Here is a 23654-nt window from a genome sequence, read left to right as displayed (position 1 = left end):
CTATGACTTTTCTAATTGTGGGGCCTCTGGGGAATGAGGTGCAAAGGTGAAGAGGAAGCTAGGCTTGAGAACCATCTCCTAGGCTGTCAGTGATCCCCAGGCACTGTGCAGTGATCCCCAGGCACTGTGCAGTGATCCCCAGGCACTGTGCAGTGATCCCCAGGCACTGTGCAGTGATCCCCAGGCACTGTGCAGTGATCCCCAGGCACTGTGCAGTGATCCCCAGACACTGTGCAGTGATCCCCAGGCACTGTGCAGTGATCCCCAGACACTGTGCAGTGATCCCCAGGCACTGTGCAGTGATCCCCAGGCACTGTGCAGTGATCCCCAGGCACTGTGCAGTGATCCCCAGGCACTGTGCTGGGGCCTGTGCAGGCTTTGCTGGGGAGGGGTGGTGATCAGGGCAGATGTAGAGTGAGGATCATGAGGACGACATTGAGAGATGAGTCTGGATATCTTCTAGATTCCCACATCTTTCCACAGTGACTCTGCAGTGTACTTCACACAAGCTGACAACAGAATAGGAGGGAAATATTGGAAGGCTCGGTACACGGAGTATGTTGATGCCACCTTCAGTAGAAGAAAGATGCCCTCGGATTCAGAAGTCCATCTTGGAATCCTTGGTACACATATTCTGATGTTTTAAAGGGGGTGTGCTTGCCTGGGAGCAGGCAACTCTTCGGCTTGCTCTGATTTACTTCTTCATCTCTTTTCATCCTCTTCTCTTGCTTCTCAGGTCCAGTCATCAAGGCAGAGGTGGGTGACACCCTACTAGTGACCTTTGCCAACAAAGCTGACAAGGTCTATAGCATTTTACCCCACGGTGTGTTCTATGACAAGGCATCGGATGCAGCTCCGAATGTAGATGGTAAGTCTCAGCCCAGCTTCATAAGAGGACAGTGCAAATGGGCAAAGGGTTAAGAAAGAGACAGAGGTGCCAGGACGATGTCTCTGTGAGTAGATGCTCGCTGTGAAAGCATGAAGGCCTCGGGTTGGATCCCCAGTGACCATGTGAAAGCTGGGAGAGGTAGAGGGTATGTCTATGACTCTGGCATTGGTGTGTGTGTTTGTGTTTGTGTGTGTGTGTAGGGATGTGTGTGAAAGGAAGATCCCTGAAGCTAATTGAGTGACCACTGTAGAAACCAGTGAGCTACATATTCAATGACCCTGTCTCAAAAACTAAGGTGGAGAATGACCAAGAAAGATGTCTGAAGTTGACCTCTGACCTCTCAATAAATGCAACCACACATACATCCCCCCATATGAACAAGTATATCTACCTTATATACAAGAAAGAACAAGTTTGGTTCAAGTCTCTAGTCCCTTGTCTTCCCAATTCTGAGCAAGTCTTTGAGTTGTGTGAATGTGTTTCTTTTTGCCTGTCAGTTACAGATCATGACAATGCCCTCACAGGGCGTTGGACAGGACCGAGTGCATTCAGGCCTAGGCTACGCCTGTGCTTATCTCTTAGGAAATGTTAGTTTCTTGCCTTTCCTTCAGCGGCAACAAGACAGGTTCCATAATTTCGTCCAGTTCTCCAACATGGAGAGCGTGTCTGCTGGAGCTGCAGGAGATTCTGCTGGTGAGATGAGAGATGAGGATAAAATCTGATTTTACTATTGACAAAAACATGTCATATGTGTTCTCTGTGTATATCCACCAGCAGATATTTCTAACAAATCAGTGTTTTAGGCTAATATCTACAGCCTCTGTCCCTCATAGAGCAGGGAGTACAGGCTCTCTGTGCACACAGGGAGTGGCAGGAACTTACTTACACTGCTGATACCGCTCATGGGAGATTCCAGGCATTTGGCACATGTCCCACCTCTGCACTAGGCATCATGGCCACGGGAGCTAACTCCTTGCGATCTAGCATGGAGCTAGGCCTAGTGGAGCATGAGCTTTATGGTGATGCTGAGGGTTGAAGCTGGACAGGATGAAGATGCTCCCTCAAACCCACCGCATCTCTTATGCCCATTGCACCTCTCCTGCCTTCCTCACCCTCAATTCAGAGTCATTATAACAGTTCACTGTTCACACTGGAGGAAATAGCAGGCACAGTGGGATCTTTCCATTTTCCATTTTACTCTTCAGGAAACTCACTGGGAAACTTTTTGAAGAGCAAGTCAGATGCAGAATGAGCTCACAGCCTTTCCCAAGTCAGAGAGGTCAGAGCTGCGTGTTTGCAGCGCTGAACCCTGGGCACTTGCTCACACACCCTTGTTTTTATTGTTTGGTTTAATTGAAGTGCTTGCACACTGCCCCTTCATAGTTTAAGCTTGTGCGTGTCTACACACAGTACATGCATTCCTACTGAGAACAAAAGAGAACGGCATCTCTCCTGCAGCTGCAGTTACGGGCAGTTGTGAGCCACCTGATACACACACAAGTGTTGGGAATTGAACTCGGGTCCTCTGCAAGAGCAATACCTGCCCTTAACTGCGAGCCTTCTTCCCAGCCCCCGAAGATAGGATTCTTGCTTAACTTTTCAGGGTGTCATCTACAGGACTGAGTCTGATATAGTTCACATAGAAGATACTTGGTGGTCTCTTACAGATTTCTATTTAGTTGTGTGACTGGGATACTATAATTCTCTTAATATCAGCTAAACATGGCATGAATACAATATAGAATATAAGCTACAGAGAAGAAAACACTTCAATTTCAACTTCTATCTCATAAGATAGCATCGGAGGTCCAGGAGATCTCAGGGCAGAACTTGTACCCTCCTTTTGTGGAATATGTCATCAGAGAGAGCACCAGGGCTGGGGACCCAGCCTAGCAAGCCTGATGTTCTTGGCTGTGTAAAACTGTTTCATTTGCATCCTCAGGATTTCTGAAGCCAGGGGCTCATGTCAAGCCAGGTGAAACCTTCACCTACAGGTGGACGGTGCCAGAAAGCGTCAGTCCAACAGATGAAGACCCCCCGTGCCTGACCTATCTTTACTTCTCAGCGGTCCAGCCGATCAAGGACACCAGTGCTGGGCTAGTGGGGCCTTTGTTAGTTTGCAAAAGGGGCACACTCAATGCTGATGGGACACAGGTAGGCCACCAGGGTCACCACACTCTTCCCAGGGCTGTAGGTGGGAGGGACCAGCAGCCTGGCTGGAGATTAAGGACCAATAGCCAGTAACAAAACAGTTTTTCTTCCTTCTGCAACCGACATCTATGGTTCTTTTTAAGATTCTGACCCACTTATTAGCATTTCTCCTTGCGGTGTCATTAGCATTTGGTTAGCTTCTTACCTGTATTTTGTTTTGATTCTGGAACCTTCAGAGATCTATATGGATATGTGATTAGATGTTTCTTGCTGAGTGACGTTTCTCAGGCTTGAACACATCCATGAACATTTTTAGCATCTTTTTATCCAAATGCTCTAGACCAGTCTAATCAGAATCTCCTGTAATTCCTGTCAGTGCCAAGGGCTTGGGTTCCTGTCAGTCACTGGAAATTAATCATGGTGGCTAAAAGGAAGAGAAGGCATGTAGAGAGTTGCTTCGAAGTCCCAACTCTGAGGCTTGGGTGGTTGCAGTGATGGATGGGACAAAGCATGGAATCTCAAGCTGCCTCTTCACAATTGGAACTCATTTATGAACAGTGGAAAATCTGCTCACTCAATAGCTCATTTTACCAATTACCTCCTAGTCAGAGACAGCAGGTCAATTCATTTAAATGCTATATCTCATGGTATCTGGCATTGCATAAGCCCGTTGTGTGGACTCAAGGAATGTCTAACTAGGCTTTAAGCGCAGAAGGCATCCTGATCTACCTGGACTGACAGTTATCCCTGTGAAGAAGCAACCCTGGGAAGGTCTGCATGTAATGCAGTGAGCATGTGCCCTGTGCCTCAGCAGCAAGAGAAGGCAGTGCAGCAGGGTGGTTTGTATTTTAAAGGTGGAGAAACAGATGCAGACATAGAGTGAGACTCAAGAAACTATTCCTAGCAAGTCTGAAGGTCATCAGAACACAAGACTTCACATCCCACCCTCCTCTCCCCAGTATATCCCCGCTCTTCACTGAGTCGGCAAGTCCTGAGCCAAAAAGGCAAAGGGCCTAGAACTACCGGTAAAATAGTTGTATCTACTCAGTGGAAACAGTGAAAAAGTAGAAATGAAAAAAAAAAAAAAAAAAAACTCAATGAAAAATTAAAGTTTGCAGAGGACTTTGCTAAGCTAAATACTATTCCTAGTGAGACTACTTACTCAGAATTCATGAAAATAGACACACACCCCCAAACACACACAAACAAAAATCCCCAGTTAAGTACCTGATATTTAGTTGAGAGACAAAAAGCATTTGACCCCATAAATAAATAAAGCCATTAGTATAAAATGTGTTTTAGAATGTATGTCAGTCCCCCTGTAGACTGAAACCCGCTCAGGATTCTTCTGGGAAGGGAGAGAGAGGGAGGGGCTTAGAGAAGAGTTTCTTTCCAGTCAGTTGTCACTCTCTCTCCCAGAGGTGAAGAATGTCATAGAGTATGGTCAGGTGACATGAGGTTGATTTCTGACCATTATTGCCCTCTACACAGCCATTCAATTAACCCCCCAAATTCCATGTTGTCTCATTCCTTCTTCCCTCCTTCTTTTCCTATGTTCCTTCCTCCTTTTCTTCCTTCCTCCTCTTCTCACTCCCTCTCACTCTTTCTTTCTGTTTTTCTCAGCTCACAAAGACAGAAATGGGTAGAATACAGGAAGAGCCGGTGGGTAGGGAGGGGCCGCCGAGCCTTCATCTTGTCTTCGAGAGCGAGGCAAGGCAATAGAAGAACGTTGCTAAGGAGCCCAGTGAGGCAAGCAACAGCACAGAGGGTGAGAGACAGCACAGAGCGTGTGTGGATAGCAGGCACATCAGACACAGGTGGACAAGGGACAGGCCACACTCAGCATCCTGATCTATAAAGTGACGGGTAAATCTATAGCTAACGTTGATGACCCATTTTGGTGAACTTCAGAACTATTTCAAGCTGTGTGTTGTATGTCTTTGTTTCTTCATTTTCTTTAGAAAGGAATAGACAAGGAATTTTACCTCCTGTTCACAGTCTTCGATGAGAACTTCAGCAGCTATCTTGATGAAAACATCCAGAAATTTGCTTGGCATCCTTTCAGTGTCGACAAAGAAGACAAGGAGTTTGTGAAATCCAACCGGATGCATGGTATGAGATGCTGGGCTGCGGCTGGACATGTGCCTGAGCCTGCCTAAGTTTGGTGTTTTTGTTATTGCTCCTGGTCAGGAAGTAAATAATTTCATGCCTTCAGATTCATGAGCTCCCAGAGATACTGTGGGTCTGACACTTCTACAGCATAGTGCCATCTGCACACAAAGCAATTCAGAGTTTACAGTAGCAAAGAACACAGAAGATCCAAAGTAGAGAAAATGACTGAAGTCCCACATCCAGTCTGATAACAGGACATCATGGGGAACGATCACACACACACCTAATCAATTACAACGAGCGCCTGCTGCAAGGATTAACTTGCCAGACACAAGTGGTTCCCACATCATCTTAATTTGGGATTAATGGCATAATAGCAAGCCACCCAGTGATTGTCTGTGACTAGTATGGGAGTCTATTGGTTTCAGACATGTTGCCTAATGCAGCCAAGGAGCCAACAAGAGGCCAGACACCAGAATTCAAGGAGAGAGCAGCTGCCCAACTTGCTAACACACTGTAGCATCCAGTGTCAGGATGGAGGCTATGAGGCCTCCCATTTCAGTTCCAAGTGAAATATTTGCTTATCACCCTTAAAGCCAATATAGAGGAAAGCACAAATAGGCTACCAAGTCTCTCCGTACTTCAGAAAGTCACCAAAGTTCAAGGTTACAGTGACCCCCCAGTAACTAGGTCACAAGCTTCCATGGTTCCTAGCACTGAGGTCTAACAGAGCCCCCACTTGGACCTGTGGAATTCAGAGAGCAGTGACCTTTGTTACTAGCTTTCAGGGGGCTTTGCTATAACTAAACCAGGTTTTAGTTCTAATCTTGTTTGCATGACAAGGAGGGGGAGAAAACCGAAAGACTAAGGATAAACGGCTTCATCTGTCACTCTGCCATGGGCTGTGTGCATTCAAATGGTATTTATGAATGAATGAAAAGTAGAGAAAGAAAAGCATTAAATACATATTTAGAGTCAGAAAAGATTCTTTTCAAACTCAGCCAAGTGCAATAATGGTCTTTCAAATTCTGTGGACAAGATTTAGTTTACCGGTTAAAAAAAATACTATCAATATCTCTTTAAAAATATAGGGTATTTTTTAGACACCCCAGGCCTTCCTACTAATAATACTAAATTTAAGTGCACTTAGTAAGTACCCTGGGTTTAACTGACAGACACAGAAATAAAAGGAAATTTTATTCACAAGAAGGATATATCAGAAGACCATCCGTGTGCGTGGTAGCCTTCCCTGCTCGTGGCATTAGCTGGGAGTCAGATACCAAGTATGAGTCATAGTTACATGAACTTGCCAGTTAAACACTGCTGTTCAGTCATAACATTCATCTATACTGAGGTGGATGTAACTTCAAAATCATTCTCAAAAGGCACTGCCCTAGAGAGCTGTCATTGATGGACTGGGCTTGACAGACAAGGCGAAATTAACCGAATACCTGGAAAGCACAGGCCTATTCATTTTATTAGCTGTTTTCCTGATGCTGGGTGGGTTTTTTCTTTTTTCTTTCCTACTGACATAGTGCCTGGCAAAAGCAACTTAAGGGAGGAAAGGTTTATTCTGGCTCAGAATCTGAGTGGACCATCCATTATGGTGAGGAAAACACGGTACCAAGAATAAGAGGAAGCTGCACGCATTGTACTCAGAGTCAGAAAGGTGGGAGGTAGATGGAGGAGGGAAAAGAAGGGAGGGGGGAGAGGAACAGATAGGGGTAGGCAGAGGGAAGGAGGAGGGAAAGGGGGTGAGGGAGAGCAAGAGAGAGGGAGAAGAGGAGAAAAGATAAGATGAGAGGGAAAGGGGGGAGGGAGAGGGAGAGAAGGAGAAAAAGGGAGGGAGAAGACAGAGGGAGAGGGGGAAGGAGAGGGGAAGAGAGAGGGAAAGAGAGAGGGAGAGAGAGGGGGAGAGAGAGGGAGAGGGGGAGAGAGAGGGAGAGGAGAAGAGAGAGCCACCCTGTAGCATATTTTCTAGTAGTATTTGTTCTCTAATAACAAGGATCTATGTCCAGCTCGTATGTTTGAGATTCTTCCACAAGCACACACTGAGACGGTGTTTTTGGTTCAGCTGGAGAATTACAGGCCACTCACCATCTTCTCCCTTCCTCCTAGCTATTAACGGCTACATGTATGGCAGCCAGCCAGGCCTAAGTATGTGCAAGAAGGACAGAGTTTCCTGGCACTTGATTGGAATGGGCACCGACACAGACATGCATGGAATTTATTTCCAAGGCAACACCATCCACCTACGAGGGACTCACCGTGACTCTCTTGCTCTGTTTCCCCATATGGCCACAACGGCTTTCATGCAGCCAGACCGTTCAGGTAAACCTCCCAGGGCCATCTCAGGTGCTCACATTCCAACTTGTCCTTATAAAATCCTCCTCCAAGAAAAACTGATAGGCACTGGGACTTCACCATCCTAGAAACAGATACAGTTTTGATCTGGGTCAGATTTCTGGATATTTCAGTGCAGGCATATGGTGTAAAAGACAGAGCAGCTGTTAACCGAGAAGCAGGGTTGGGAGCCCTTTGATCGCAGATCCTAGGCAAGCCACACAGACCTTAGGCAAATTCACATGAGTTCAGTGGGATCCACATGAACCCTAGTTGAATCCATGTGAACATCAGGTTAACCCACAAGAATCCTGGGGAAGTCCAGATGAATCTCGGTGAACCCCTGGTGAATTCTTGTGAACCTCAGCTGAATCCCCATGAATCTGAGGTGAATTCTCATGAATACTAGGCAAATATGTTCATTTATATCCGTAAGAGAAATTGCTGTTATAAAACCAAACAAGCAGATTCTTCTTGCTCTCATACACACATAAGCACAAACATAGCTGAAATCATTCTCTGAAGCATTACCTGGCATTGACAGCCTAGTGGATGCTTTCGGCTATGGAGCTGTGGATGTAGCTGTCACTGGAGCTGGTCTCCTTCCCCTGGGGATGGGCAGTGGTTTGGGGATGAGTTATTTGAATACTGCTTTTTTTTTCTCCCCATTCTGTTAGGAATCCTTGCTTTCCCTAGAAGCAAGCTGCCTTGGGTTTAGAGCCCATGTTGTTTCTGGAACCTCTTTCCTCCTCTTAGAGAGTCCAAATTAAATAGGACAGCGTTAGAAAAGATACTAAGGAACATATAGAGCTTGTGCTACTTACCAGTGAGGATGACTTCTGTGCAGGGTTTCCTTCTCAACTTTTCCATCTGTGTTAGGGAGCCTGTGGTGATGCTCTCTGAGAGGGAGCCTGTGGTGATGCTCTCTGAGAGGGAGCCTGTGGTGATGCTCTCTGAGAGGGAGCCTGTGGTGATGCTCTCTGAGAGGGAGCCTGTGGTGATGCTCTCTGAGAGGGAGCCTGTGGTGATGCTCTCTGAGGTAACACCTGAGGGACCCTCATGTAACAATGAACTTCCCACTTCTTGACTCATTCTAGATTTGGCCGTGCAGTCAGTTAAGAAGCTGAGATTGATCTTTCAAAACCTTTGCCCAAGGGCTTTCTGCAAATAGAAGCTCTGTATTCTTTGTCTTGGAATGCTCCAACTGTGTTCCACCTGTCTGCATTCATATACTTGATTGGTTGTAAATCACCTAAACCAAGGGCTGCATTGAGCACCATCCTGATTTTCAAACATACACTAAAAAAGAGCAGGAATGGAGAACAGCCAAACTCTTCCAATCCATAGAAACAGAGACCCAGAGCTGGTGGTGTACATGTAGCAATCTGGGATCTTACTCCAGTGCTTGGATCATTACTCATATGTCATATGCCCCATGAGCTCCTAAGGACCTTCATCCTAGTGATGACTTCTGGCTTGTGTTGGTGGTGAGCATAAATTTGTGACTGGCAAAAAAAAAAAAATGTCTAGCTAATTCAATAATTCCTGTCCCTTACCTGTGAGTTGCAGAGAATAATCAGAAAGTAGGTAGAGGGCTGGGTAGATAGTTCAGCTACTAGGACACTTACTATTGAGACATTAATTAGGGCCTGAGTTTAAGTCCCAGCCCCATTCGTGAAGAATCTATATGCATCTTGTTTCATGATGCTCTGTCTGGTTATTAATCTTATTTTTCTTATTTGTTTGTTTACTTATTATCCTTAAAGGCTTTTTGCATATACATTGTTTCTGTTTTTCTTTTCTGTGTCTGTAAATATATGTGTCACCACATCTATATGTAGTTCTTATACTTTTTCTTTGCCTCTTTTTCTTCTGTTAGTGTGTTTCATCCTTTCCTGGTTTGTTATTATTTTTCATCTTTTTTTTAGGTGTCTGTATTCTAGTGAAAGAAAGGGTGTGGATTTGGGTAGGTAGGTAGTTGGGAAGAATCTGGGAGGGGCTTTGGGAGGAGAAAGTCTAATCAGAATATATTATATGAAATACATACCTCAATTTAAAGTCAAAATATGCATAGCCACGTTAATAGATAATTATAAACAAATCTGTATGTGATGACACAGACTTGTCACCTTAGTGCTGTAGCTGTGGGAATGGGGAGCCCCTGAGGCCCATTGTTCAGTCACCATAGCCTAATTGTTAGGTCTCAGGTCAAAGACTATCTCAAAAAATGTTTGCGTTCCTGAGGAAAGACATCCCAAGTTATCCTTTGGCGTCCACATGAGTGTGTGTGCACGTGTGCATGCACACACACACACATACATGAGACAGAGATAGAGACAGAGGGAGGGAGGGAAGCAGGGAAGGGGAGGGGGAGAGAGAGGGGTGTCTAGAACAGATGGTAGGCAGAAAGACAGTGCTTCCCTTTGCTCCTGGAGAAGATAATGGCTCTGCTGTTGAGGGGCTACAGAGAACCCTTGATTGTGTTGCATCTGGTACAAGCCTGTGTAGAGAGAGGGTGTTCCCAGGTGTCTTCTCTGAGGTTTCACAAAGGTCTGTAATACTAATAATACATTTGTATTTACTGTGCTTTGTTGGGGCTCTGTTCCAAATGGGCTCAATGGACATATAGAGCTAAAGTGAGTACAAGTGGCACTCCCCGCACCTACGAGTGGCTGTGCACAAGCTCATTAATCACTTGCCTCTAGGAACAGTCTGTCAGTGATGGGGAGATCGATCCAATAATTTTATTGACAGTTAATAGCCTCAATGATTTCAGCTCACATAATCTTCTGGTGAAAAATCCAATACATCTGTAAATTTAGTTTTTAAGTTGCATAATTTTCCCGTCAGATGTCACTGTTGGTACTCAAGGAGAAAGGCAGGAATCGTTCTTTTTCTTTTTATCTAGATTATGATACTCAGAAACCTCCCCTGGCTTCAGGCTGCAGTGACATAATCATTTGACTCTCATGCACACTGCTTTATAATTTACGAAATCCTCCAGGGCAGAATCCCCAACCGTGGCCTAATTTGAACGTTGTGCAGGTCTTTCATCTCATAGGTAATTAGTTCCCTGTAAACTAGGTAGGGCTGAGAGAGTCATTAAGATTAGTAATTTTCCAGGAGTGACTGTTGTAAGTAGGGTGTGTTAGTAGGGATGGTCCAGGGAAGTCTTATCTTGGTAACAATATTCTGATTTTTCCCCTACTACAAATGAATTTTATGTAGTATTTTTCCCTCCAAAATTATTAGAATTATAAACAACAGAAAAAGTAAAAGTAACTCATAAGCCTCACTTTAGACCAAGCAGGAGATCAGTATTCTAAAAGTCCATCTTACTGGTTACTGGAATAAAATATGGAAGTTTAGTAAGATTGCTGCTACCAGAAAAGCCAAGTGCTGACGATGTCAAGCCTTTCCTCCTCAGGTATTTTCAAGGTGTTCTGTTCCACCTTGCATCACTTCTCGAGAGGCATGGGTCAGATCTATGAGGTCAACAGCTGTGGCAACAGGGACCCTTCTGAGCCGCCCTACGGGATGCTAAGAACCTTTTTCATCGCCGCTGAAGAGGTAGAATGGGATTATGCCCCTAACAAAAACTGGGAGTTCGAAAAGCAGCACTTGGACGCAGGAGGGGAAAGGTACCATGGGCGAAGCTACGGCTCTTCGGTGGGAATGCGCATGCTCTGTGGGCCTTAGCACCCGTTGGAAACCAAGCAGCCGGGCTCTAATGTCCATAGTTCCACAGGTAGAGACTTCCTTATGAGCACAGAAAATTAGAGATGCTTTTGTCTCCTCACCTGGACGTGGGTCAGAGGTATTCCTGGGGCCCCCAAGATGAATTCCCATAGCTCTAGTCCCCTATCTGAAGTATACTTCATGGCTGAGGAGATGGATGAATGGATGGGTGGATAGATAAGGTGGATGGATGGATGGATGGATGGATGGATGGATGGATGGATGGATGGGTGGATGGGTGGATGGATGGGCAGACTTTTTAATGAGAATGCAGAGAAGAAAATGAAGCAGGTGGGGCAGGGAAGATATGTGGCTCAGGTGAGAAGATGGGCTGCTGTAGGCTCAGTGTTGCCGAGGAGGGGTGCATGGAAAACTGTGCTGGTAAACATGGATCCCTTGGGGACATTCAAGGATGAACTGAGGCTATTGTGTTGGGAGAGATTCCCGAGGCAGGATGGGAAGAGCAGATCTCCAAGCTTCCCAGAAAATCTGAAAGACTGATACTTCCTTCAAGTGATGCCAGCCAGGATCACATGTTGAACCATTGGCAATGCTCACGCCGCACAAAGGTCCGTCAGCCCTGGTCCTTCCTCTACTGTCCTAGTTCTGGATTCTAAGAACCAAGCTTTCCCTGCACAAGGAAGGCTCCGGGCATAGACTGCTGACTCCCTCTACGCTAACTCACTCTGCTGTACAGCTTCCTGCTGTTTGGGTATAACTTCCCTGGTGTGCAGATGGTCCTCCAGGGAAGACCCATGTTATCTCCGACACACACCATCCTTTGTACCTGCACCCGGATTGCTCTTAGCACCTCTGCCAAGCTCTCCCAGCTCCTACAAGTCCTTCATGTTTGCACTGCAGACCCTCTGCACGCTGCTCCCCATAAGCACAGTACATTGGTTCCTTCTCTTACTTCCCAGCCACTGAGTAAGGAAGAGCTATCGTAACGCTGCCAGCTTAGAGATAAGTGAGGAGCAGGAAAAAGTAAAGTAACTGTGGAGAAGGTTTGCTCCCAGGACAGGAGCGCTGGAAGCCCACTCAATTCTTCACCAACAATTTGTTAATCTAGTCACACTATTGGGGGGCAACTCCTGTTGTCAGTCCAAGTTAAACACTATAGTGCTTTCTCCGTTAAAAATGTTTAAGATGACGATTTCACCAAGCGGCTGCCATCACCACAGAAATCATTGTATCACGGTTCTTTTCTGAGCAGTCCTACCTTAGAGTACGCAAAGAGTACAGGCTTCACTTTGCCTCATGCTTGAAGCTCCCATCCCCATCTATCTGAACAAGTGGGAAACTGTACTTCTGGCCCTGGGGCTCTGGGCTAAGCAGCCCAGACAAACAGGAGTGTGCTGGCAGGAAAGAGGATACAATGAGTTAATTCCCCACTGTTCTGGTTAGTGACCACGAGCCAACAAAAGTGAGGCGAGAGAAGCACGCAGCCATACGTTTGAAGTGTACCAAATTCTATTGTTTGGACAGCTTTATTTGAAGCACAGGAACAGCAAAATGGCTCAGTAGGTAAGGGGGCTTGCTGCTTTTAGTCTCCACATCCCACAGTGGAGGGAGAGAACCAACCCCCAAACATTGTCCTCTGACACCACCCCTAGCCCCACACAAGGCATGTGCATACCCCATGGTGCACAGCCAGTCTCTCCACTGAGCAGAAGGACCAATGATTGCTACACACCAGCTTTTGTGTCCCTGATTTACTTTCGGCACTGAGGATCAAACTGAGCCTCCTACATTTAAATAAGCAATCTACTACTGATAGCACCAGCTGCTTGTTTAAAACAGAATCTCATTAAGTCACCCAGGTTGGAATTCACTTGCTATCCCCCTGCCTCAGCCTCTGGAGAAGCTTGCAGGTGTGTAGAGCACACTTCTGGCTTGTGCCTCTGATTTTGCCCGAGGCCATTATTTTGACCCACTTCCTGATACAAACCATCCCTGACACACTCCTTGTCTTGACCAGCGCAGACCTCTGCTTCACCTCCATATCCGAATTTCTTTAGTGTGCTCTGGGAAAACATCAGAATTTGTGAAAGGCAACACATGGACCCACTGGCACAATGTCAGCATCAGATTCATGCAACAAAAGTAAAGCTTTAAAAGAAGACCAAGCGGTTAAAGAAAAATGAAGTTGTGGTGCTAACACTCTTGAGCTTGAAGACCAGTATGCATATAATTTAGTAATTCCGGGGTCACCACAGTGAGAATCAGTAATCCTGGGGTCACCACAGTGAGCATCTACTAAGCAGTAGTTATACACTAGGCATCTGTTTTATAGACAATTTGTCAGTCAGCATCTTCCCAGCATCGGATGTGATAAGGTTCTCATACAGCTGCGGATGTGTGCCCTTTGCATGGAGGAGAACTGAGAAATAGCCAACACAACACAGCTTCAGTCTGTGCTGGTCACAAGCACAGCCAAGACCCACAGATTGTGTGTAACATAGACTACGTGCAATGACTGTAGTCAGGTCAGAGGAGAGCGTGTATCTATTGACTGCTGGTCGAACTGCTGATGAGGCTGTGTGGAGCACAGAGCAGGGCTTCCCCACAGTGAATACATGGCCCCAAGGATACTGGTAGACCCAGAAAGAAGGGAAGCAATCTGTAACAGAGGGGAGGTTTAGTGATAACTTACAGACCCATCTGGGGGAGTGGTGGGGGAGGGACATGCTTAAAGAAAGCTCCTTGGAGGAAGCAGACTTTGAGATGAGGTGTGGAATGTAAGACGGTGGAAGAATGGGGCAATAACTTCACAGAGTGATAAACATGTCCAAAGATAGGATGGGTTGGGGGCTCACCATGCTAAAGAGAGCAAACGCTTAGAATGACCCCTGTGTCTCCAGCTGCAGCAACAACCAGTCAGGTTCAAGACTTAGGAAAAACAAAATGCAGGGTCTGAGCCAGACTGAAAAGGTCTGCAAAGAGAAGCACTAAGAAGTTTCCCAGAAGGAAGAAAGGGTCAGGCATGGAGCAGACCACTCTGTCTGCAGAGTGGAGCGCAGGAAGGAAGTTGTGTAGGTGTGGGGAGAGCTATGCAGACTGTGCTTAGAACACAAGGGCGTGAGAAATGAAAGTGATTTCTTTTTCCTGGAGACAATATGTCACTGTGTAGCCCAGTTGGGTCTTGACTAGGCTTCCTTCTGTGACAGCCTTCCAAGCTCAAGAACAGCTGCGTTATATGTGTGCCACTGTGCCCAGCTGCTCTTGAGTTTTCTTCTCCATCTTTTGTAATCGACTTTGGTGACAGACACAGAGAGCTGCTACTTACTTTTTTCACAAGCATCACCATTTACAAGTGTGCCTACTTGTTAAAATCTGTTTGTCACACTTCACTCCCAGAGAGTGGCGTGAAAGGCCCTGGAGACACACAGGAAGGGAGAGCCAACACAGAGTATCTCCAAGTCACTCAGAAACACTTGAGGTTCCTGTGACAATCTGAAGCTATCTGAAGAGCTGTGAAAACATCAGTGGCCTGGAGCGGCGTCCATTAAAGCAGACCAGAGCCCTGTTTCCGCTCTGCTGTTGTGATCAAGTGTTCTTCGCCTGTTTCATGCCACAGCTTTTGCGTTTATGTGCCTTACATGGTCCACTGTTAGGAAGAAGGGTGCAGAAGCCTTCTCTCTTGTCCCCAAGCACAGCGTTGCGATGGGGAAAATACAAGGACTGGAGAAGCTTCGTTCAGCGGAGGTTAGCGCTGTGAACTGAGGTCAGTGTTAGCACGGCACAGACATCTGTCAGCATGCCTTTGAACAGCTCCACATACAAGCCACCATTTGGGTCTCTAGAACATAAAAATAACAAGAATTACTTATCTGTACACAGCTACATTTACGGTGATGGAGGCCTTGGGGGGGAATGGGGCAGTTATCAGAGTGGAAGGAAGGCTTGGGGGGAGAGGGGAGTGGCTGCAAGGGACATAGAATGATGGCCATGAAACCTGGAGGATCTCAGAGCTGTGAGGAGTGTGTGTGCAAGTGTGTGTGTATGTGTGTGTGTGTGTGTGTGTGTGTGTGTGCGCCTGCATGTGCGATAGTGCCAGCCAAAGAAGTATAGCCTGTTAGGATTCTCTGAGGTTAACCCAGGTTAGAGCCCCGCAGCAGGTGACAGTCATGGTTTCCAAGGGTGCCCATGGGTCTGAACTGAATTCCTTTCACAAGGACAGAGGAGCTCTGAGGTGCTGATTTCTAACCCTGCTCTCAGAGGTGGTTCAAAGGCCAACTCCCTGGGGAGACCCTGATCCCAGCTGGGGGAGCCCCGCCCCAGATAACAGACACCCAGTTTTCCTGTCTTCTGACAACCTTGATTTCTAATGCCTCTTCTTGCAGACACGGAGATATATTTATGAACCACACTGAAAACTGGATTGGTTCTCAGTACAGGAAGGTGGTTTATAGGGAATACACAAATGGAGAGTTTGTGGAGATTAAAGCCCGGCCACCTCAAGAGGAGCACCTTCAACTCCTGGGTATGGCGGATTTCAGCCTGTCGGCCCCTCTGTCTCCTCTTCCCATCCCATCCCTACCACTCACACACACTGCAGGATCCTTGTCATCAGGGTAGTCTACCTGGTGTCTCATACTCTTTCCTGCCTCCTCTAAGCCGAGAAAATTTCCTTTAAAAACCTTTGATGACACAGGACATCGGGCAGAGTCTGCAAGACCTCCTTAAAGTCCTGGTTCATGTGTGCACAGTGCCATAGAACGCACCGTAGTCCCCGTGTATGAGGGGTGCCGAGGGTGACAAGTCCTGACCTGACTGACCCCTGGGCCTCGACCCGACTTGGCATATGCATATGGACTCTGGGCTGGCAGGTGCTGTGCCTCAGTTGTATAGCTGCCCGTCGACACCGCCCCTCCTGCTCTCCTTCCTCACTTCCTCCTCACCTGGGAGCCACTAGATCCGCCCATCTTGAAAAGAAAAAAATTTAAGGCAGGAGGCTAACCTAAGGGATTTTAGAAATGCTTTCTACATCACAGGTGACTTTGCGAGTGGCTTACACACTCCACAACAGTCTCACAGTGATTAGGTGCTCTTCTCCCCAGCCCCGCCATGTTCTGTTGACTCATCAGCTTGTTTTTCAGTCCACAGGAGCAATTCATGAGTCACACATTGGAGCTGTAAGCACGCACAGTGCTCCAAAGAGAAGGGCTGGGCTAGCTGAGGGGGCGGGGTTGGGCTAGCTGAGGGGGCGGGGTTGGGCTAGCTGAGGGGGCGGGGTTGGGCTAGCTGAGGGGGCGGGGTTGGGCTAGCTGAGGGGGCGGGGTTGGGCTAGCTGAGGGGGCGGGGTTGGGCTAGCTGAGGGGGCGGGGTTGGGCTAGCTGAGGGGGCGGGGTTGGGCTAGCTGAGGGGGCGGGGTTGGGCTAGCTGAGGGGGCGGGGTTGGGCTAGCTGAGGGGTGCGAGGGGTATGGAGCATGGTTCCAAAGAGCCCAGCTTGATCAGTATGTAACAGAAACTACATTGGGGCAAGTGAGCAGCCCCAGTCTCTCCAGTGGAAGTGAGGTCCTTTCTGCAGCTTAGAGTGACTTGGACTCCCAGAAACTCAATGGGCACGCAAGGGTCCACATTTGTCTGCCATTGCTGTGTGTTCCATCACACAGCACAGTCAGCCAGAAGGCATTTTTTTTTTTTTTTAAAACCAGTAGAGCAAGGCTTGTGCAGCGGAGTCATGAACAGCAATGATTTAATGTGTACAAACTGTCTAAACTATGTCCACGCTTACTGCTTAAACGCATAGCAGTTTCTTTTTTTACTTCTGGAGATAGTTCAACAAAATTTAAATGTATTAGCGACTTTAGCCATATCTCTTCAAATCAAAGCCGGGCTTGCTTCAGTGCTAACCGATTGGGTGGTAGCGACATTGGTGGGTCTTACCTGGCTTTAGTCATCTAAGGGCTCATCTCTGGATGAATGTCGAACATACCAATCACTGAAGGGGGACCCTCGGGATTAGGCGGGAAATGCTTCTACAAAGGGAGTCTGCACCACAAAGCTGCACCTCGTGACAATTGTGAGCTCCATACTCGATCTTGCTGGGCTTTTCCCTAGCACTGCAAAGCAAGAGACACTTGGCACAACCTCCCTCCCTCCTCCCTCCAGCCGAGGAAGGGCTCACCTCCATGACACACAGAAGCCAGCTGCTCTCTACAGGAAAGTGAGCTGTGTGTGCTTGAGGCCTCTGACGTAGTTTCATTTCAGTTGCCAAGATAAAAACCAAAAACAAAACCACCCTGGCAACAGGCAGCCCAGAGGAGAGGCCGATCTTTTAGCTCGGGTTACAGCCTCTTATGATGGAGAAGTCACGGCAGCCCCAGCTTGAGACAGTTTGGTCACATCACACCCACAGCCAAGAGCAGAGAGGAATGAGTGCGTGCCTGGTGCTCAGCCAGCTTTTTCTACTCTCAGAGTCTAAGGCCCCAAAGCTGTCAACTTTCAGGTTGTCTTCTTATATCAATTAAGGTGATCAAAGCTGTCCCCCACAGACAGAACCACGGGTCTGCCTGATCTAGACAATCCCTCACTAAGACTCTTCTCAGGTGGGTCAAGTTAAAGTAACCATGATGACATTTACATAATGACAGTCAATACTGGACATGTGTGAGCGGTGACTGTGTTACCAGGAATTCCTTTCTGCCTACCCATCAGTACCCATCATTAGTATTATTACTAATAACGCATATTATTAGTAACAAATCCACTTATCAGATCATATGCAATTTTAGGTTCCTTAAGACTTGGTATAGGTGGGCTGGAGAGATGCTCAGCGGTTAAGAGTACCGACTGCTCTTCCAAAGGTTCTGAGTTCAATTCCCAGCAACCATATGGTGACTCACAAGCATTTGTAATGAGATCTGACGCCATCTTCTGGTGTGTCTGAAGACAGTGTACTTACATAAAACAAATAAATAAATCTTTATTTTAAAAAAGGTTTGGTACAGGCAGTAGCAATCGATATTTTTCTGTTGCTGTGAAAATAAAAATACCACAACCAAGGCAACTTATAGAAGGAAGTGTTTATCTGGGCTTATGGTCCCAGAGAGCTAAGAGGGTCAGGCAGGGAGGCGTGGCAGCAGCGGCCTGTAGGCATGGCACCTGGAGCAGGATCTGAGAGCCTTATCTTTAGGGCAAGCACGAAACAGAGAGAGCAAACTAAACATTGTGAAGATTTTAATCAGTCCATCCTTACCGATGTACTTCATCAATAAGGCACCACACATCTCTTCCAAACAGTGCTAACCAACTGGAGACCAAGCACTCAAATACCCCAGACTGTGGGGGACACTTCCCCTCCTACTGACCATACACTACTGCTTGTTAGCAGTAAGAAGAATTTACTGAATACTTGGTTTTATTAGACAGAAATAAACAGATATATGTATGTACATCACACACACACACACACACACACACACATACACTGCTATTTAATAGTCCTGTGGGAATAAATTTAGTGAATGAACCCATTCAGCAGATAAGGAAACGAAGATGACTCCCACAAGGCCCTCTGTTAAGGAAGGAGGAAGGATTTGAACTCAGGCTGGCCAGAGAGCTAAGCATGGCATGATGTTTGTGATGTATCTGGTTGTATTTTGCCTTTAGGACCAATGATCCATGCTGAGGTGGGGGACTCCATTCTCATTATCTTTAAGAACAAAGCCAGCCGGCCTTATTCCATCACAGCCCAGGGTGTGGAGGACTCAGAGAGTGGAAAACTCCTTGAAGTGCCAGTCACAAAGCCAGGTAAGACCCACCAATGTCTGCTCCATCCCGAGAAGACATCAGGACCTCCTCTTCCGGTCTCTGAGGGCCTGAGAGAACTGTCCTCCATGTGTCCCTCTGCCAAGCCTTGGGGTATGAGTTCCTCATGTGTCCGATGGCCCAGTACTTGAAATAGGGCCCTGTCACAGACCTCACAGGGTAGTCAGAAATACCCATAGCAAATGCACATTGAGTGCCACCTCGCGTCAGAGATCGTGTTCTACATTTGAAATTAAAAAGGAACAACAAAACCCCTTAGTCCATCCATACAACAGTCCAACACAAACACTGTTTCACCAGCTCCAAGTCACGAGCTGTGGTGTCCATTGTGAGTTATCGGTTACTAAAACACAAAGACACACCGCCCATTGAACTAGAGCATGCCACAAATTTAGTGATGCATCCGAACGTCAGATACATTAATGGGAAAGCTTTACCCTCAGAGCTGATGAGTCTGCTTCTGTCACTCAGCAAGTGATGAGGGCCCAGGACAGCAGCTGGCTAGGCAGGACCTGGAGAGTGATGACAGAAATAGGACCCGACCTCTTCCCACATCTCTCTGAAGTGACTAAGATGAGTTAAGGGGGGGCGAAGGCAGACAAGATGAACAATTTTGGTAGTAACAGAGGTCATACATGGTAAGTTACAAATAGTGACCGGGTTTGTTTTTTTTTTAATATTCGCATAAAGGTTTTTTTTGGTATGGTCGTAAATATTCAGCTCCTTTGAGTATATACTAAAGAACCCAATCACTAGATTGTGTTGTGAGAATAAACTGCCACCTATCTCCAGAAGTAGCTGTGCCTTTTATGTTCTCACTGAGTGAGAGGGTCTTCCTGTGCCATGTCCTCACCAACATTCTCTGTTTTAGACTTTGTCCACTCCAACAGGTGTTTGGCAGTACCTTGTGAATGGTCAGAGACGTTGATCATCTTTTCATTACATAGGGTAATGTGGGAGGCAGAGGCAGAAGAATCAGCCAGAAATTCATAGGTAGCTGCCCTCAAGTATGTCCCACAGCAGAGACAACAGAGCCACAGCCTCAATAAGGTGGAAGGCTGAGCGTTCTCTTCTGACCTGGCACACACCGTGACACACACCACCTGCACTCTCACGACACCCAGTCAGGCACATGTACACACAGACAGTAACAACACATACATTTTAGAAATCAAAAGTAAGCAGACCCTATAATTAAAAAAAAAAATCAAACCACTGTATTGGTTACTTTTTGTTGCTGTGATTAAGCACTATGCCCAGGGTAACTTACAGAAGGAAGAGTTTATCTGGGACTCGCAGTTTCAGAAGGACAAGATCTGTAAGGTTGGAGAAGGCAATAGCATCAAGCAATTGAAAGCTTAGAACCCAAGTCTTCAGGTGCAAACAGAGCCAGGCAGAGCAGACTGAAAGAGGGGCGGAGTTCGACTGAAAGAGGGGCGGAGTTCGACTGAAAGAGGGGCGGAGTTCGACTGAAAGAGGGGCGGAGTTCGACTGAAAGAGGGGCGGAGTTCAGGACTCTGAAAAGCCACCCTGAGCAAGTACTTCTCCAGTTAGGCTCCACGTAAGAGTCCATAACCTCCCCAAACAGTGTCTTTAACTGAGGAACAAGTCTTTAACTAGGAGCACGTGGGAGTCTTCTCATTCAGCCCGCCACAGACATCCATCCATTACTGAACATCTTTACACTGCCACTGGACAAACAACGGATTCTGCCAATTTAAATAACACCACACCTGCAGCCGCTTGCCTTTCTGAAGTTAAACACCCACCAGCTGTCTGCCTCGTTGCGCAAAGCCAAAGGGGCTTCAAGGAGACATAGTATAAATCACACCCAACGTTGTATTATTACCCACTGTTAGATCAGGAAAGAAAATGAAATTCCACAAAGCGTCATTTCTGTTTTGCTTTCTGCACAAAAAGCTAAGGCAAAGGTTAATTGTTCTTGCTGGATAGCAATGGGATGTGCATAATTCAAAGGAACTAAGGACTTAAGACAAGGTTTTTGTTGAGTTTTCTGCAGTGTGGCTATCATGGTAATTAATATGAATGTATTGACTCAAAGCAAGATATGGAGCCTACTCACAGGGGTGTGTACATTTGTTACTAAAGTATAAAAAGAGACAACTGGGTGTGGTGCTGTGTGCCTACAATATAAGTACTCAGAAGGGTCAGGTGAATGTGCTTAAGTCTAAGGCCAATGTAGTCTGTGCAACAGTGGGGGATGAGCCCTGTCCATTGACCTCTTGCCTCTACATGACACTGTTGCCTGTGCCACTGAAGGAGTCCTTTCCAGAAACCTTCGAGTGGGTGTGGCAGGGATCATGACTTCTGAGTAGAAAAGAATTTCAGGATCAGCATGGAGCAAAATTGGAGTTTATTAAGAAGAGGACAGAACACCCCCCAAGGAGCTGGGGGTGGGCCTCTCTAGAGATAGACTCAGGCTCAAAGTATCTTATCCATAGCCGTATATATATGGTTTTGTAGCTTCTGATGTCACATTGTTCAAATGACAGTTTTCAACTGGGTTCAAAGGTTAAGCAAAGTTTAAAGATTCAGTTTAAAATGATATGTTTTGCTTGGTTCTCTTGCTGTGAAGAATTTCTTGTTTGGTTTTGTAGATGAAACTGAAAGGTGATTTGGGGTATGCCGTTAGGTTTATGGAGGGGTGCTGATAAGGCTAAAGTCAAAGGTCACAGGTGTAAGATATTCTGAAGCCTGGTTCCTTAGCTATTAAGGCTCTGGTCTGAGTTACTCCTCAGAAAACAAGAGTATTGACTCCACTGAGGTAGCTTATACAGTAGGACTGAGGGGCTTCATTCCCTTCTGTGTCCTGATTTCTATCTAGTCAGTTAAATCAGTAGATTTAACATTTATTGGTTATCTGGAGTAGTATTGTTCCCTTGTAACTTATATAATTTCAATTAATCTAAAACATGAAGACTAACCTAATTTACCGGTAAGGAAATTATAGATCAAGGAAGCTAAGTGCTTGCCAAATGTCAATTAAATGGAAACTTGCAGCTAGATGTGGCAGGACATGCTGAGTTGGGAAACTGAGGCAAGAGGAATGTGAGCTGGAGGACAGCGTAAGTTATAGAGCAAGGCTTCCCCCTCACACACACACAACCACTCCACAGGGGGATCTGGAGTTAGCTCTCTCCCACTCTGCTACTAGCTGCACTGCAGTTCTGCATGAGAAGCTTTCAAAAGTGCTCAAATCCCAGCCTCACAATATTCTGACCTCTTTGATCTTTAGGGAGGACTGAGGAGGGAGGACAGAGGAGGGAGGACAAAGGAGAGAGGACAGAGGATGGAGAACAGAGGAGGGAGGACAGAGGAGAGAGGACTGAGGAGGGAGAACAGAGGAGGGAGGACTGAGGAGGGAGGACAGAGGAGAGAGGACTGAGGAGGGAGGACAGAGGAGAGAGGACTGAGGAGGGAGGACTGAGGAGGGAGGACAGAGGAGAGAGGACTGAGGAGGGAGGACAGAGGAGAGAGGACTGAGGAGGGAGGACTGAGGAGGGAGGACTGAGGAGGGAGGATTGAGGAGAGAGGACTGAGGAGGGAGGACAGAGGAGAGAGGACTGAGGAGGGAGGACAGAGGAGGGAGGATTGAGGAGGGAGGATAGAGGAGGGAGGACTGAGGAGGGAGGACAGAGGAGAGAGGACTGAGGAGGGAGGACAGAGGAGAGAGGACTGAGGAGGGAGGACAGAGGAGAGAGGACTGAGGAGGGAGGACAGAGGAGGGAGGACAGAGGAGGGAGGATTGAGAAGGGAGGATAGAGGAGGGAGAATTGAGGAGGGAGGACAGAGGAGAGAGGATTGAGGAGGGAGAATTGAGGAAAGAATACTCAAAGAGCCCTGGTCTGTGTAAATGTTAATTTTAACATAAGTGCATGCTGTAAATTAATATAGCAGCTCTTTTTATTTATCCTAGCTAGTTCCCCAATAACAAAACAGAGAGGCCAAGATTTATTTAATCAAGCTTTACTATAATAGCTGCACAGTTAGTGATCTATTTTACTTCTCTAAACTAGTCTGGTCCTTCTCTGCCTAAATCTCCATGAAACTTGCTTTTAGGGCTTTCTGTGCTTCAGCTAGACTCTCCTGCTGTCCCCTCTCCTTCCTCCTCAGGGCTCAACATGCCTTCCTCTCCTCTCTTATCCCCTCCCCTGGCTGGCTGGAGTCCCTATCTAATCTCTCTCCTGCCATTAACCAATCAGATTTCATGGGGAGGCAGAGAACAAATGAGAAGCATTGTTTCACACAAATGTGTGAAAAGGGTGAGATTCTGCATGGGAGCATCACAGTGCCCTGCCTGGATCACAATGCCCTGCCTGGATCACAATGCCCTGCCTGGATCACAGTGCCCTGCCTGGATCACAGTGCCCTGCCTGGATCACAGTGTCATGCCTGGATCACAGTGCCCTGCCTGGATCACAATGCCCTGCCTGGATCACAATGCCCTGCCTGGATCACAATGCCCTGCCTGGATCACAATGCCCTGCCTGGATCACAGTGCCCTGCCTGGATCACAATGCCCTGCCTGGATCACAATGCCCTGCCTGGATCACAGTGCCCTGCCTGGATCACAGTGCCCTGCCTGGATCACAGTGCCCTGCCTGGATCACAATGCCCTGCCTGGAT

General features: G+C 46.9%; 1 protein-coding gene across 1 annotated transcript in view; it reads left to right on the top strand.

Moving 5' to 3' along the window:
- HEPHL1 (hephaestin like 1) overlaps positions 1 to 23654 on the top strand; it is a gene marked incomplete at both ends in the record, with an annotated part of 57325 nt that overhangs the window by 24746 nt on the left and 8925 nt on the right. Inside the window, 8 exons of the mRNA XM_080930531.1 lie at positions 484 to 623; positions 737 to 868; positions 2832 to 3043; positions 5002 to 5152; positions 7271 to 7483; positions 10923 to 11136; positions 15577 to 15716; positions 18849 to 18989. Coding sequence (XP_080786657.1) covers positions 484 to 623; positions 737 to 868; positions 2832 to 3043; positions 5002 to 5152; positions 7271 to 7483; positions 10923 to 11136; positions 15577 to 15716; positions 18849 to 18989 — 1343 coding nt within the window. The remainder of the gene's footprint in view (positions 1 to 483; positions 624 to 736; positions 869 to 2831; positions 3044 to 5001; positions 5153 to 7270; positions 7484 to 10922; positions 11137 to 15576; positions 15717 to 18848; positions 18990 to 23654) is intronic.

The sequence above is a fragment of the Micromys minutus genome, assembly GCF_963924665.1.
Source record: "Micromys minutus genome assembly, chromosome: 16".
Lineage (NCBI taxonomy): Eukaryota > Metazoa > Chordata > Mammalia > Rodentia > Muridae > Micromys > Micromys minutus.
Note: the sequence above shows the minus strand (reverse complement) of the source record. Positions and strands in the feature narration are given on the sequence as shown.